General features: G+C 38.9%; 1 protein-coding gene and 1 pseudogene across 5 annotated transcripts in view; one reads left to right on the top strand and one right to left on the bottom strand.

Annotated features, from left to right (window-relative positions):
- The window catches only part of LOC124804441 (ubiquitin-protein ligase E3C), a 226,378-nt gene that overhangs the window by 148,911 nt on the left and 62,319 nt on the right, over window positions 1-15,148 (bottom strand). For all 5 annotated transcript variants that reach the window (XM_047264752.1, XM_047264754.1, XM_047264755.1 and 2 more), the window contains exon 6: window positions 398-621. In XM_047264752.1, the coding sequence (XP_047120708.1) occupies window positions 398-621 (224 nt within the window). The remainder of the gene's footprint in view (window positions 1-397; window positions 622-15,148) is intronic.
- Window positions 12,562-12,679, top strand: LOC124728093 (annotated as a pseudogene).

Raw genomic sequence — 15,148 nt, 5'->3', positions numbered from 1 at the left:
CTGTCTGTTGCTGAGTAGTGATATCCCCTTCATCTTGTTTGATGCATTTCATATTATGTATTATACACAACTTACACAAAGTCTTCTCATTTGACATTGTAATTACTTTTAACCATTTCATCATCTTCCCAAATCTCAGCTCAATGCGAATCTACTTCAATCTTCCATCGCTAATCTACTTCCACTATCGATGTTGGAACACTATATTTCACTACAATTTTTATCATGCATACTACTTTGGCCCTCAGAGAGACATTAAGCTGTCAATCATCTAAATGCTTAACAAAGGCAGCATCAAAACTAAACAATTTGATTTGCTATTTGGTATAAATAATTTCTGTTAACTACATTTTAGATCGCAATATTTTCTAAGTGTTGTTATAAATGTAAATCTTACTGAAATGTTTCTTCTCAAGTAATAAGACAGAAAAAAGAAGCCATGTAGATCTTTGGACACTGCCTTCTCCTTCAGCAAATCCTTCACAATCTCTCAGTGCATCAAGAAGCTCACGGAATGGGAACAGAGGTAAATCAACCAGGGCTGGTAAGATGAACATCTCTACTGCTTCAGTCATGGGAGATGCCAGGATGTGTTGACATAAAGCTTGGAGAACCAGTGCACTGAAAAACAGCAGAAACATCAAATAATTATCATAACTGCACATAAGATTAATAAGAATAGTAGTAGATTTGTCAGCACAATGAAATAACAAGTTCATAAAATAGAGATCCAATCTTCAATATGTTTGTTTATTTATTTATTTATTACATAAAAAGCAGTCTTAAAAATGTACTGTCAATACTTTACACTAGTTTTTGATTGTATAATTACTGTAAATACTGAATCATACTGCCCATCATTTTACACTAACATTTGCTCACCCCTGGTACCACATCTAGGATTAAATTTTGAAAAGCATTTAATTTTTTGAGAAATGTAACACTGTGCACTTCATAAAGTACAAAACTGTGACACTTTTTGACTAAATGATGAATCTCACAATGGGGCTTCAGACACACAAATACCTGAAGATAAAAATATATGGGAATACAAAATGAAACAACCAAATAGATAAAGTTGAGTCACAGATAGGCACAACAAAAAGACTGTCACAATACAAGCCTTTGGCCGACGAGGCCTTTGTTGAAAATAGATGACACACACACACACACACACACACACACACACACACACACACACACACACACACACATATATATATATATATATATATATATAAAACAATATATCTAAAAAGAAAGATGATGAAACTTACCAGACAAAAGCGCTGGCAGGTCGATAGACACACAAACAAACACAAACATACACACAAAATTCTAGCTTTCGCAACCAATGGTTGCCTCGTCAGGAAAGAGGGAAGGAGAAGGAAAGACAAAAGGATATGGGTTTTAAGGGAGAGGGTAAGGAGTCATTCCAATCCCGGGAGCGGAAAGACTTACCTTAGGGGGAAAAAAGGACAGGTATACACTCGCGCACACACACACATATCCATCCACACATACACAGACATAAGCAGACATAAGCAAATGTCTGCTTATGTCTGTGTATGTGTGGATGGATATGTGTGTGTGTGCGCGAGTGTATACCTGTCCTTTTTTCCCCCTAAGGTAAGTCTTTCCGCTCCCGGGATTGGAATGACTCCTTACCCTCTCCCTTAAAACCCATATCCTTTTGTCTTTCCTTCTCCTTCCCTCTTTCCTGACGAGGCAACCATTGGTTGCGAAAGCTAGAATTTTGTGTGTATGTTTGTGTTTGTTTGTGTGTCTATCGACCTGCCAGCGCTTTTGTCTGGTAAGTTTCATCATCTTTCTTTTTAGATATATTTTTCCCACGTGGAATGTTTCTCTCTATTAATTCATATATAAAAAACAAAGATGATGTGACTTATCATACAAAAGCGCTGGCAGGTCGATAGAAACACAAACAAACACATACATATATATATATATATTACTGCTGCCTCTGGCAACTGAAGCCACACTTAGCCACATTTCAGCTGCATGAGCATGTCTGTTGTCTATTTTGTTGTTGGCCGAAAGCTTATATCGTGAGTCTTCTTGTTGCGTCTATTTGCAACTCGGCATCTCCGCCATTTGGTGCGTAGCAACTTTAGGCAAGGCAACAAAACTATGCATGAAAGAAGAGCCTACTGTGTGAAATCCAAGGAAAGAAAACCTCAAGGTCTATCAAAGGTCAACAAAGCCTAGGTAAAGAAACAAAGAAGAAAAATGGGGAAAAGGAAGAAATGCTGGTAAGGTGCCCCATCCAGGAAGCAGCAGGAGGCACTCAAAGGCAGAAACTGTGATGGGACCCCTCACCACCATCCCCACTCCCCCGCCACTTACTAGAGGCACCCCAGCCAACAACACACAATAAAGACTAGCGACACGGCCATGGCAGGTGCAGCACAGGAAAACAGAGTAAGAACGACAAGTGAGGCAGAAAACACAATAATGGGAAGAGGAGCAAAAGAATGGGTAAGGTGAGGACTGGGACAGACCACCAAGCCCAGATAGCCACTACCCGGTAGGAGCAGTGGAGGCAACAGGGCATCTTGCCATCCCCTATATGAGCCAAACCGCCTTCATGAATAAACCTTAACACCAGGTCAGTCACCAAGGCATTGTATGCTAACATCAGGATAGTGAGTCAGGAAGAGTTGGGTTGATTTGGTGGAAGAGACCACACAGCGAGGCCATCTATCTCATTGGGTTAGGGACAGATGGAAAAGGAAGTCGGCCGTGCCCTTTCAAAGGAATCATCCCAGCAATTGCCTGAAGTGATATAGGGAAATCACGGAAGACCTAAATCAGGATGGCCGGATGCGGGATTGAACCATCATCCTCCCGAATGCGAGAGTCGGGAAGACTGAGATTCCATCTTAGGATGGCGAGGTTAGGACAGTCCAGCAGAAGTGGACCACCATCAAACAAGCAATACACTGACAGTGGGGCAGATCTTCACACTGGAGGAGATGACCATCAGTCAAGTATGAGGGATGCGGAGCGGCAAAGGGTGGTGGAGTCCTTGTGAGAGGTCCACATGGAGGACATCCACAAATTTGTGGTCTCCTTTATTGCCCACAGTTTGTTTCGCGAAGTCAGAGTATGCCACTCCTTATTCTAAATACTTTGAAATTAATGGCATAATACTGATCGAAGGTCTGGTGATAGAATACTGATCTCAAGATGTAGCTTGCCAGTAGCCAATGTGACCAACCTGTCAGCAAGTCCTGATTGAGAGGGAGTGGGCAATGCCCCCTGGGATGCTTGGGAGACCTCGTCCAACAACTTACACATCTTCATCATCTTATTCTTCTTCTTTGCAGGGTGAAAGGAGGTGTGATTGGGGAAGAGAGCAAGTCACAGCACTATGTGGACATGAGAGAGAACAAGCAGCTTAGAGGCCCACAGCGTGTGGGTCCAGTGTCCTACTTGAACTAGTACACTTCTTGTCCTCGAGATGTAGAGGTGGGGGGTTATCAAGGGAACCCAGCAGGTGCCAAAGAAGAAGGTTTTCTCTATGGCCGAGGAAAAGAAACAGTTCCATGATGGGAGTGAACATGAACCACCCAGGAGGAAGAAAGGGAAGGGGGATAGGGTGGAGGAGGAAGAGTAGGAGGAGAAAGAGGAGGGCAAGAGGAAGAAAGGGTGCAACAGAAGCAAAGGTTGATGATAGAGACACCAGGTTGATGATAGAGACACCAGGTTGAGATGGATGAGTTTCTGTTGAGCCTCGGAGAAAGACAGACTGTCAAGAGTTTTGAATTCCTGAATCTTATTTGCCTTTTTAATAGGTTGGTCAACCCAACAAGTGAGACAGTGTGAGCTGGAACAGTTCATGTACTTGGGCGGTTGGGTGCAAGAACTCATCACATGGAAAGGGTAGCCACACTTGTGTGACCAAAACAGAGCTAATGGAAAGACTGTATGGGAGGTCAGATATAGGGCTTCACTTCACAACATTAAACCATAACCATGATTTTTTCCGGGAGAGTATCCCCCCTCAAAAGCAAGAGTGAAAGTGCTGGTATCAATGCCAGATGAAATGAACGCCACATTAGTCCTCAGTCCTCATCACACTGAATGGAAGATAATGCCCCGGGTCATATTTAATGACTGGTGGGGAGTGCTGCTCACCAGGATGTGTTCACACACACAAAGATAGGTTGACTGACTGGGAGAAGAGGTTTCAACCAATATAGAATGAGATCACATCTTACTGAGTTAGTCTCCTTCATCAAACTTATCTTCTACGTGTTCAACAAAAAGAGTGGTTTGGTGGCGGCTAAAGTCTCCCCATCTGTCCGGGAACAAAACAAGTAATGGGGAAAGTATTTCACCACAAGCCCTCCTCCCAGGGGGTAGCCAGGGAGGGGAAGGCTGAGGAAGGAAGAATAGGAGCAGAAATCCTTTCTGATGAGACAGCTGCACAAGAGCAGTCAGAAGTATGGAGCTTAGCACATTTCACGTGCAGAGCATCTCACATTATTTCACTCACACAATAAAGCTAAAGAAGGCTTGGAAAATCTTACAAAACTGCGGGCCTACAAAAGAATCTTCTCTAAGTCTGAAACAAACTTTTTAGAGGATATTGGCAAACTAAACACATGATTAAATGTATATGCAAAAAATGGTAGATGTGAAATTCTGTAAATTCTACACATCATTCAAATTAATACTTGAGGAAACATTTAAGAAAGGGTCGATCGACTTCAACAACGGCAGTTAATGAAAATGAATGGATAACTGTGGCTATTAGGAGGTCCTTTGAGACTCAAATACCTCAGTTATCTATGAAAAACACTGCACCAGTCCAAAGTTCCTAAATTATTTTCACAGGTACAAAAATATATACAGGAGGGAAGTGCTTGGTGCAAACAGCCATTCAATGACAAAATGATGTACAGCATAAAAATAATAAAAGTAAAATAGAATGAAGTGTCATAAAACAAGAAACTGGAAGAGGTAGACAAGTACATTAACGCACAAATTAAAGATGAAAGTAGATTGATAGAAAATCCACAGAACCAGAAAATGTTGTAAGTGTTGTTAGTTTGAAACTTTTCTTTTGAAACGGCTTTTGTGTGCCAACTATCTTCTGACCTAACATACGACACAAGACTGGAAACATTAATATTCTCATGAAGTAATGAAACTTTAAACTTCCTGGCAGATTAAAACTGTGTGCCCGACCGAGACTCGAACTCGGGACCTTTGCCTTTCGCGGGCAAGTGCTCTACCATCTGAGCTACCGAAGCACAACTCATGCCCGGTACTCAGAGCTTTACTTCTGCCAGTATCTCGTCTCCTACCTTCCAAACTTTACAGAAGCTCTCCTGGAATGAAACTTTAAGTTTGTGTGTTTTGTAATGTTCATTATTTTTCAATAATTGTAATGCACTCCCATTGGCCACAAAGTTTTGAGTTGGTTGCTCCATGTTGACACCAAGCTTTAGTAAGAACATACAAATTACTGTGTTTTCAGGAGCTGTGTTGGATGCTGCACTGTATGCTTCCATTGCAGATCTGGTAATGCATATTTGCCTGTGAGATGTCCAAGTAACAGGCCCACTGGCTAATATACTGAAATAATGCACTGTTTAACAGTAAGTATTAGTATCTCCAGCAAAATCAGAATCTCACAATACAAGAGTTTTAAGACTGCTACACTGTATTTAATACCTTTGTCTCTCGTACCTTGAAGGTTTTTAGGATACGTTTAAAACCAGTTTAATGCTCAGGTCCAGCACTATTGACAAAGCATTAACTTGACTTACAGAAAATATTATGTCACGTGTTATCATTGTGGCAGCAAACATCAACCCACCTACAGCCTCATGAAAGAGAACCTATTCCATGGACTTTTTTGTCTTCATTAGCTGGCCACTGTCCCAAGTACAACTGTAAACTGTAATCAGTAGATATTGCACGAGTCTTACAGTCATTCGTGTTTTTCTTAGAGGCAATTAATATAGCCCTCTTGACAGACAAACAATTCTTTGGTTTCACTGTCTTGCCTGATTTCCAAACCTACAAAGTACTAGGATCATCATTTCAAAATGAAACCTGAATTCAAATATTTTGTTTATAGCTGCGGCTGATATACTCTGAACTCGTTCGTCATCAACAAAAATGGCTAAAGCATTTTTTGCCCATCAACTTGAGCAGTGAACATACAGATATAAGAATAAAGCTGTTTCAAACCAAAAAAACTTTATAAAATGAACAAATTTTGATTCAAACATATCTTGAAGGCTGCTTCAGTCCATAAAAGCTTTCCTTTAATTTGCAGATAAAGGCTGCATTACCATTCATGAAACCTACAGTCTATTAAATGAAAATATCTTCTTGCAAATAACCATCTGAGAAATGCAGTTTTCACATCAAACTATTTCATGTCCATATTGTACTGTTCAATTAAAGCCAAAAGAATGCCAATCAATTCATACCTAATAGGTGAAAAAGTTTCTCCATAATCAAGTCCAGAATTCTGGGAATATCCTTTTGCACATAATACAGTTTTATACTACACTGAAGTACCATCTGCTTCCACTTTGCTGAGAGTTTGTGGTTCATCAATGACTGCTATGCAATTCCCATAATTTTGAAAACGAAGTTCACTGCAGTTTCTAGGATTCATTCCACCTGTGTAACATTCTCAGCAGCATACAGACCTTGATGTTGCATGACTACATCTCCATTTTCCACAGTCTGTTGAACTTCGTCTTTAAAAACAGCAGAATAGTTGGCTCCACCTAATGATCTGAGTGGCATCTTTACAAAATATACGGATGAACAAATTTTCCTGCAGTACAGACATGAGCTGACAAATCTGATCTAAATTCCTCCCTAAGCAATTTACCATACTGACACGACTCAAAAAAAATATATTGCTTTAAGCCCTTGATCTTAAATTTGGAATCAAACCACAGTCAGCCATTGTCTTCCAATTCTCATGGTTTAAATGTCCCAATCTCTTGTGCCATAATACAGCTATGTCAGATAATGCACAATGTGTTTTGCGAGTATTTTCCACATAAAACAACATTCTGTAACACTAATTTTTCATCTTTTATACCAATTACCACTGGCCTTTCAGTATGTCCCTCAATCTTCTTGTTGCCGAATATGAATTTTAAACCTTTACTGGCTGCTGCTGCTTCCAATGGAATATGATCTTTCTTCACACCAGATGTATCCTCCAGTGTACAGGGTTTCCTCACACAATTTACTAGTGCATTCAACTTAACTAATCAATACTTCAGCATAGACAACTGAATTATCGCATATATGGATGGGCACTTCAAACTTCTCTAATAGTTTAAATGTCGAAAACCATTCCTTGTGTGCAGCACTGTCAGCAAACCAAACACTATCACAATTAATAGCCAAAAGTTTATAATTTCTGCACTCAGAGTTTGAGGTTTAGTTTCTGTACTTTCTCTTGACAATTTGAAGTCTCTTGTTGCACTCAGGTTTATAATGCCCATTCTTGTGACAGTAACAGCGATCAACATTATTCTTGTTCACAGGATTTTTGCTTAACTTGCTTTGCAAACACTGACTTCTCCTTTTTGTGCTTAACCTTACAACAGCAGCAAACAACATTGCCATTTCTTCATCTGTGACAGATATTGCTCTTCTTCGAGTAACCTTGCTGCCAAATTATCGAAATTCTGCTTGCTTTCATCACAGTAACCCAAAGCAGTAACAAAAGACTCATACTTTGCCAGAAGTTGATCTAAACCTTTGGCAGTCTTTTCCGTATCACTCACTAGTTCACTAACATCTGCAAGGGACTGGGCAGTCTTTCATCTTTCTTAATATGTTGTGCAGTAATATCACAGCGCAACATTTTATAAATGATGAACCTCTATTTCAATATAAATTTATTTATTTCAGAACTCTGTTCATGAATTATCTTAAGACAATTCCACATACTATTTACCACAATTCCCAAAAGAACAGTTTGCAGTAGGTGAAATAAAAAGTACTGCTTTAGCATTAAGCTCATCCCACAAATTCTGTGCAGATGTGTGTTCAAATGGCTTACTTTACTTCTACCAACAATTTCCAGTACCAATTTCTTAACACAGAAGATAATTTCCATTAGATATTTCCATAACTGAAAATTACCTCCATCAAATTTCTGTACACTGAAAACTTCATTCCATACATTTTACCTTTTCATTTTCCAAGTGTAAAACCTTCGATGCAACTGCACTCTCTTCAAAGAGCTGATTAACATGTAGAACAAAATAAGATATTATGCAGATAATAAACACATTTCATGGACCCATAAAAAGTTTGGAGTGAATCAGTCTGTGGACCAAAAGGCTATTTACAATTTGTGCAGAAACCAGAAGGCAATTTTAAGAGTCGAGGGGCACAAAAGGGAAGCAATGGTTGAGAAGTGAGTGAGACAGGATTGTAGCCTATCCCCAATATTCAATCTGTACACTGAACAAGCAGTAAAGGAAACCAAAGAAAAATTTGGAGTAGGAATTAAAATCCAGGGAGAAGAAATAAAAACCTTGAGGTTTGCCAATGACATTGTAATTCTGTCAGGGACAGCAAAGGACTTGGAAGAACAGGTGAACGGAACGGACAGTGAGTAGAAAGGATGATTTAAAATTAACATCGACAAAAGCTAAACGAGGATAATGGAATGTAATTTAATTAAATTGGGTGATGCTGCGAGAATTAGTTAGAAAATGAGACACTTAAAGTAGTAGATGAGTTTTTCTATTTGGGCAGCAAAATACCTGAGGATGGTCAAAGTAGAGAGGATACAAAATGTAGACGGGGGATGGCACAAAAAAACCATTTCTGAAGAGGAGAAATTTGTTAACATTGAGTATAGATTTAAGTGTCTGGAAGTTTTTTCTGAAAGTATTTGTACTGGGTGTAGCCACGTATGGATGTGAAACATGGACGATAAACAGTTTTGATAAGAAGAGAATAGAAGCCTTTGAAATGTGGTGCTACAAAATAATGCTGAAGATTAGATAGATAGATCACATAACTAATGAGGAGGTGCTGAATTAGGGAGAAGAGGAATTTGTGGCACAACTTGACTAGAAGAAGGCATCGGTTGGTAGGACACGATCTGAGGCATCAAGGGATCACCAATTTATTACTGGTGGGAAGCATGGAGGGTAAAAACCATTAAGGGAGACCAAGAGATGAATACGCTCTGCAGATTCAGAAAGATGTAGGTTGCAGTAGTACTAAGAGATGAAGAGGCTTGCACAGGATAGAGTAGCATAGAGAGCTGCATCGAACCAGTCTTTGGACTGAAGACCACCACAACAACAATAAATGTGATTATTCAGAGAGGCATAGCTTCAGTACTATTGATCATGGAGATGAGGGGTCAATTGTTTTGGGAAGCCCTTGGCCTAGTGACCATTTATATACCTATCATAATAACAGGCATGCTGTATCTATCTTACAGTATAGGGTCAAAATTTGATGCTTACACACTTCTTCCAGGGTTCTAGGGTCATTGCATGGGTTCCGAGGATATAACGCTATGTTTTTGGTCAAAATTTTTTCACCAGTAAAACTTTGTGGCGGGTTGCCTCAGCATAATGGGTACTTCACACTTACACAAATATACCCAAAGTGGTACCGTAGTGACAAAAAATGTGCTAAGAAAGATCTTAACTTGCCTGAAAAGAACTTAAAATGACAGCCAAAAATTATGTAAAACTGGAAACACTGCAAAGTCAATAAAATATTTCTAATAAGATTTTTACTCTTTTAAGAGAAAGCCATTAGCTCAGCATTTTCGATGAATTTCAATTGACGAGTTCCATAAAAAAATATAAAGTAAACAATTTTGTGTTAACCTTATATTATGCATACTTATTTGTTGTTTGTATGTGTCAAAGTATATAAATGTATTAAAGAATATAAATAATCTGTCAAAACTTTACTGACCTATACAGTTTGTTCTATATAAGCAGCACACCCTGTTCCATCAGGGAAAAAAAGAGTGTCAGTGGAAAAATGTTCCTGTTGTGGTACAAAAGAGGCAAATATGTTCCTATTTAACAGACACTGACAGAAAAGTGGGTAACCAGCTGTCTCAATCCACATCCCACCTTCCTCATCAAACATTTTGGTGTGTGAACATATCTGTGCCTTTTTATGTTGAAAGATATCAATACCAGCAGAGAGACAGTGACAATGGAAGAAAGAGGAGACAGTGCCTGTGTGTGTGTGTGTGTGTGTGTGTGTGTGTGTGTGTGTGTGTGTGTGTGAGAGAGAGAGAGAGAGAGAGAGAGAGGGGGGGGGGGGGGATGTGATGATGGGAGGGAAACAGTGGCAGAGGAAGAAAAAGTGAGATGGATGAAGACAACAGCAGTAGGAGCCAAAGAGAGAGGAGATATTGATGATCAGTGATAGACAGTAAACGAGAAAGACGGATGGATGGTTATAGAAGGAGTGGAAGCAAGAGACAGGAGAGACAGTCGAAACGAAAAATATAGATGAGTGGAGACCACACACAGGCTGGGGGGGGGGGGGATTAGGGGGCGGGTCTGGATCTTCCCAAATCAGTGAACTTTAACACACCCAGCTATACGAGAGTACACATTCCGGATCAAAATTTTGAACATGTGGGAATAGGGAGGGGGGAATTAGACAGACCCCTCAAACTTTCTCAGCAGACAATGCAGTAGGAAAAAAAAGACAAAAGGGGACAGTGAGAGAGACAACAGTGGCAGTGGGATATACTGTAAATCAATGCGAGAGAAAGTAGGCAGTGGAGACAAACATGTACAGACAGTGGTAGTATGAAGGCGATGCTTATTACACAGGCTTAACCAGAAAGAGTGACTAGGTAAAACGATTTAGAATGTAGTGTATTTTTTTGTATGATTATCTTCACACACTAAAATAGGATTGAGGCAGCTGGTTCCATGTTTTTCTGTCACAGTCGTTTCAAGAGGAACATGTTCACTTTTTCTATGCTGCAACAGGAGCATTTCTCTGCTGGTAAGTTTTATTACTTGAGTAAAGGAAAGGCACCACAGAACTAATTCCATTAACAATGATAAGTCTACAAAGGAATAAAAGTTCATGTGTCAGGCGAAAATGGCAAAGATATAAAAACATCAGATGCACTAATAAGATATTATCTACCTGCACATAGAGATCACAACATAATCAGCAAAACAAGCCATAACATTATAAAATAAGCAGTCAGCAGGTCTAGATGAAGTGTCAATTTTTGTTCTAAAGGCATGCATGGACAGCATAAAAACTCCTTTAACAAAAAATTAGTCTTTCAAGTCACGTATTTAGAATCTAAAGCACGCACTAGCTGTACCTCTAATAAAGAAGATAATGTGGTAAGTTTTGAACATAACAAGCCAGTTTCCCTACTCTCACCACATGCAAAAATAAATGAATCAATAACGAAAGATTGACTAATGAGTTAGCTGAGTAATTACAACCTCTTTAACGAAGCATAGTTTGGCTTCAATGAGAAAACAGAATTTATGAAAGGTCTTGATGACTGGATAGGGATGACTATGTTACAGGTATATTTTTAGGCTTGCGGAAAGCTTTTGAAACTGCTGATAATGAAATACTACGCAATAAACTTGGGAATTTGGGGTGCAAAAGGTAGAGACAGACCACACTTCAGATTATGCTAAAATATTACTGAAAAAATTATTAGACTTCGATCATAACAACATTTGTGTTCCTCAGGAGAAAATACTGGGACCAATTCTGTTCATAATATATGTATATCAATGGTACAGGTACAGACCAACACAGGTACTTTTATCTTTATATGTTTTGCAACACAATTATATGAGCAGACTAAATGCACAGGTCGCAAGCATACCACACCCAACCCAAACAGAATGTCATCAGTATAAGTCATCAGGGAACTACCATCAGTGTTCAACAGTTAGTGCCTTCTGGTGTGATACCACTCTTAATATTGATACTCTAGTTTTTAATTCTGATGAAGGTTGTTTTGTTTTTTCCATACACTGAATCAGTCCTTCCAGCAACCATTTCTTCTTTGTTTCCTTCCATTTTTCCTGCAGCAATTCATGTTGACTTCCCTGAAATTCCTATTTATTTCAAACTCATGTAATTCTGAACTATCACCTGGATTATTCATTGCCACAATATCTACAGCATTAAATAATTTCAAATGCTTCTCATCCTTAAAAGCCAATATCCTAATTTCCGGATCTTTGCCTGACCACAACATAAGCCAACTTCAATTTTCCCATCCCTGGGTCAAACGATAAACAAACTCAAACCAGTCTATGTATACCAATTCCTCTTGCGGTTTTTGGACAGCGTATTCACTATCACTATCACTAGCTGAACGAAGCTTAATTGTTCTTTCTCTTTTCTCATTTCTGCTGTCATATTCTCCCATAACTACCTGGTCAGTATCCTCATATTCTTTCCCTATCTCTTCATCTTTGCTTGTGATAATGGCATGTATACCTTGAAATGTATTTAATCCAGAGATTAATTTCCATTACTATAGTAGTTGATGCCAACGGCCTTGCCGCAGTGATAACACTGGTTCCCGTCAGATCACCTAAGTTAAGCACTGTCGGGCTTGGCTAGCTTTTGGATGGTTGACCATCTGGTCTGCTGAGTGCTGTTGGCAAGTGGGGTGCACTCAGCCCTTGTGAGGCAAACTGAGGAGCTACTTCATTGAAAAGTAGCAGCTCCAGTCTCGGAAACTGACATACAGCCGGGAGAGTGGTGTGCTGACCACATGTCCCTCTGTATCCGCGTCCAGTGACACCTATGAGCTGAGGATGACACAGTGGCCGGTCAGTACTGTTGGGCCTTCATGGCCTGTTCAGGAGTAGTTTAGTTTTTATAGTAGTTGATACCAACATTTACTAAAGCACTTGATATGAACTTGTATATGAGTTATGAGATACACGTGATCATATATAAGTAGTGCCCAATAAGAGGCCTCCAGGCCAATGGCGCCAAATGCTCATTTCCATATACATATAAGTAGTTAATATAATAGAAGGAAACATTCCACGTGGGAAAAATTATATATAAAAACAAAGATGAGGTGACTTACCGAACGAAAGCGCTGGCAGGTCGATAAGACACCCAAACAAACACAAACATACACACAAAATTCAAGCTTTCGCAACAAACTGTTGCCTCATCAGGAAAGAGGGAAGGAGAGGGGAAGACGAAAGGAAGTGGGTTTTAAGGGAGAGGGTAAGGAGTCATTCCAATCCCGGGAGCGGAAAGACTTACCTTAGGGGGAAAAAAGGACAGGTATACACTCGCACACATGCACATATCCATCCACACATACAGACACAAGCAGACATATTTAAGGACAAAGAGTTTGGGCAGAGATGTCAGTCGAGGAAAGACAACATTTTAGGAAAGACAACATTTTTACTGGAATTGAGGATGTTTCTGTACAAGGGAGAGACACGAACAAGAAGGTTATTAATTTTCTTGCTGTAAAGGCACAGTATTTCATGGCAGTATTAAAAACTCTTTGTCCTTAAATATGTCTGCTTGTATCTGTATGTGTGGATGGATATGTGCGTGTGTGCGAGTGTATACCTGTCCTTTTTTCCCCCTAAGGTAAGTCTTTCCGCTCCCGGGATTGGAATAACTCCTTACCCTCTCCCTTAAAACCCACTTCCTTTCGTCTTCCCCTCTCCTTCCCTCTTTCCTGATGAGGCAACAGTTTGTTGCGAAACCTTGAATTTTGTGTGTATGTTTTTGTTTGTTTGTGTGTCTATCGACCTGCCAGCGCTTTCGTTTGGTAAGTCACCTCATCTTTGTTTTTATATATATAAGTAGTTATTTTGATCAGTATGGGTTGCAACTAATACAAGCCTTTTTTTGGTGTTGACATGAGTACAATGCAGACATATAACGTAAATCAATAGAAGTGCAAAATAATGATTCAAGTAGCACTTTAGTTTCCTCTTATACTGTCTATTAAAAATGTTACATTATGTTCAGGAAACTGTGAAAATTTTATTATAAAGACACTTCACATTGAACTTCATTATCTAGTATTTAGTTATCAGTCTCCTGATTGTAAAAGTGCAGCTAGTTGAAATTAAAAAGCCTACAAAGTATGTACCGCATAAAATTTCTATACACATAAAGTTATTTACATCAGTGCATCTCAACTGAAACCTTTTCTCCTGTTTTGGAAGAAGAATTTGCTTTTTCCAGAAACATTTTGTATGAAAAATTACTGATGACAGAATATTTCTTATTGTCAAATTGAGAAAGATTTGAATGACCAATGCTGTATTGTAATACTAATTTCCTGGTTTCTGAGAATTAAACTCCTGCCAATATTAATGTCCTGATTATGAAGTTCTTGTACTTAAAAAGATCCTGTTTCTCAAGTTCTTGTTGGCAATGTGATTATAGATATGGGCGTCGTGTGCCAACTACAACTCAGTCTCATTCTGTGTTCTGTTTTTGTGATTTAAACATACTATTTATTCACTTCTCTTTCATCTGAAAATGTTTGCACTTTATTTCACATATGTATACAAATGGTATTATGAACAACTGATCTGATGATAATAAATCACAAAAATGGCAAAGAAATGTATCATTATGAACAAACCCGACCTCAGACAACAAGGAGGAAGCACACAAGAAAGATAAGCAAAACATATTTTTGTTGTAATCATTTCTTCCCAACGTTAATTAAGTAGTGTAAAATGGAGAACACTTATGCTTAAAACACACTTACTTTGATGTCTAACATTGCTGCCTACTGACAAAAAGGAACATTACAATTGGAATTTCTCGTCTGGTATCTGAGAAAGTATACTGAAACACTACTGCATTTTGTATTTTGCAATGCTGTAAATAGAACTACATACAAAAACTGAAACAAATAAAAGGTGGTGACAAAATACATACTCAAATGAAAAAAGTGGCACACTAAAGTAAGAATACTGTGGACTGTTGAGAAAAATTGTATTTTATTTTTGGATTTTTGTTATAACTATCAGTGAACTCTTTTAAAATGACTATCACTGGGGGAAAGGTAAAAGGCCAGTGAAATAGCAAGGGAAACACCATAGTTGGACAAGACTGTTAATAATGTAGGGGA

This window comes from Schistocerca piceifrons, chromosome 1 (assembly GCF_021461385.2).
Source record: "Schistocerca piceifrons isolate TAMUIC-IGC-003096 chromosome 1, iqSchPice1.1, whole genome shotgun sequence".
Taxonomy (NCBI): domain Eukaryota; kingdom Metazoa; phylum Arthropoda; class Insecta; order Orthoptera; family Acrididae; genus Schistocerca; species Schistocerca piceifrons.
This window is presented reverse-complemented; position numbering and strand designations above follow the sequence as displayed.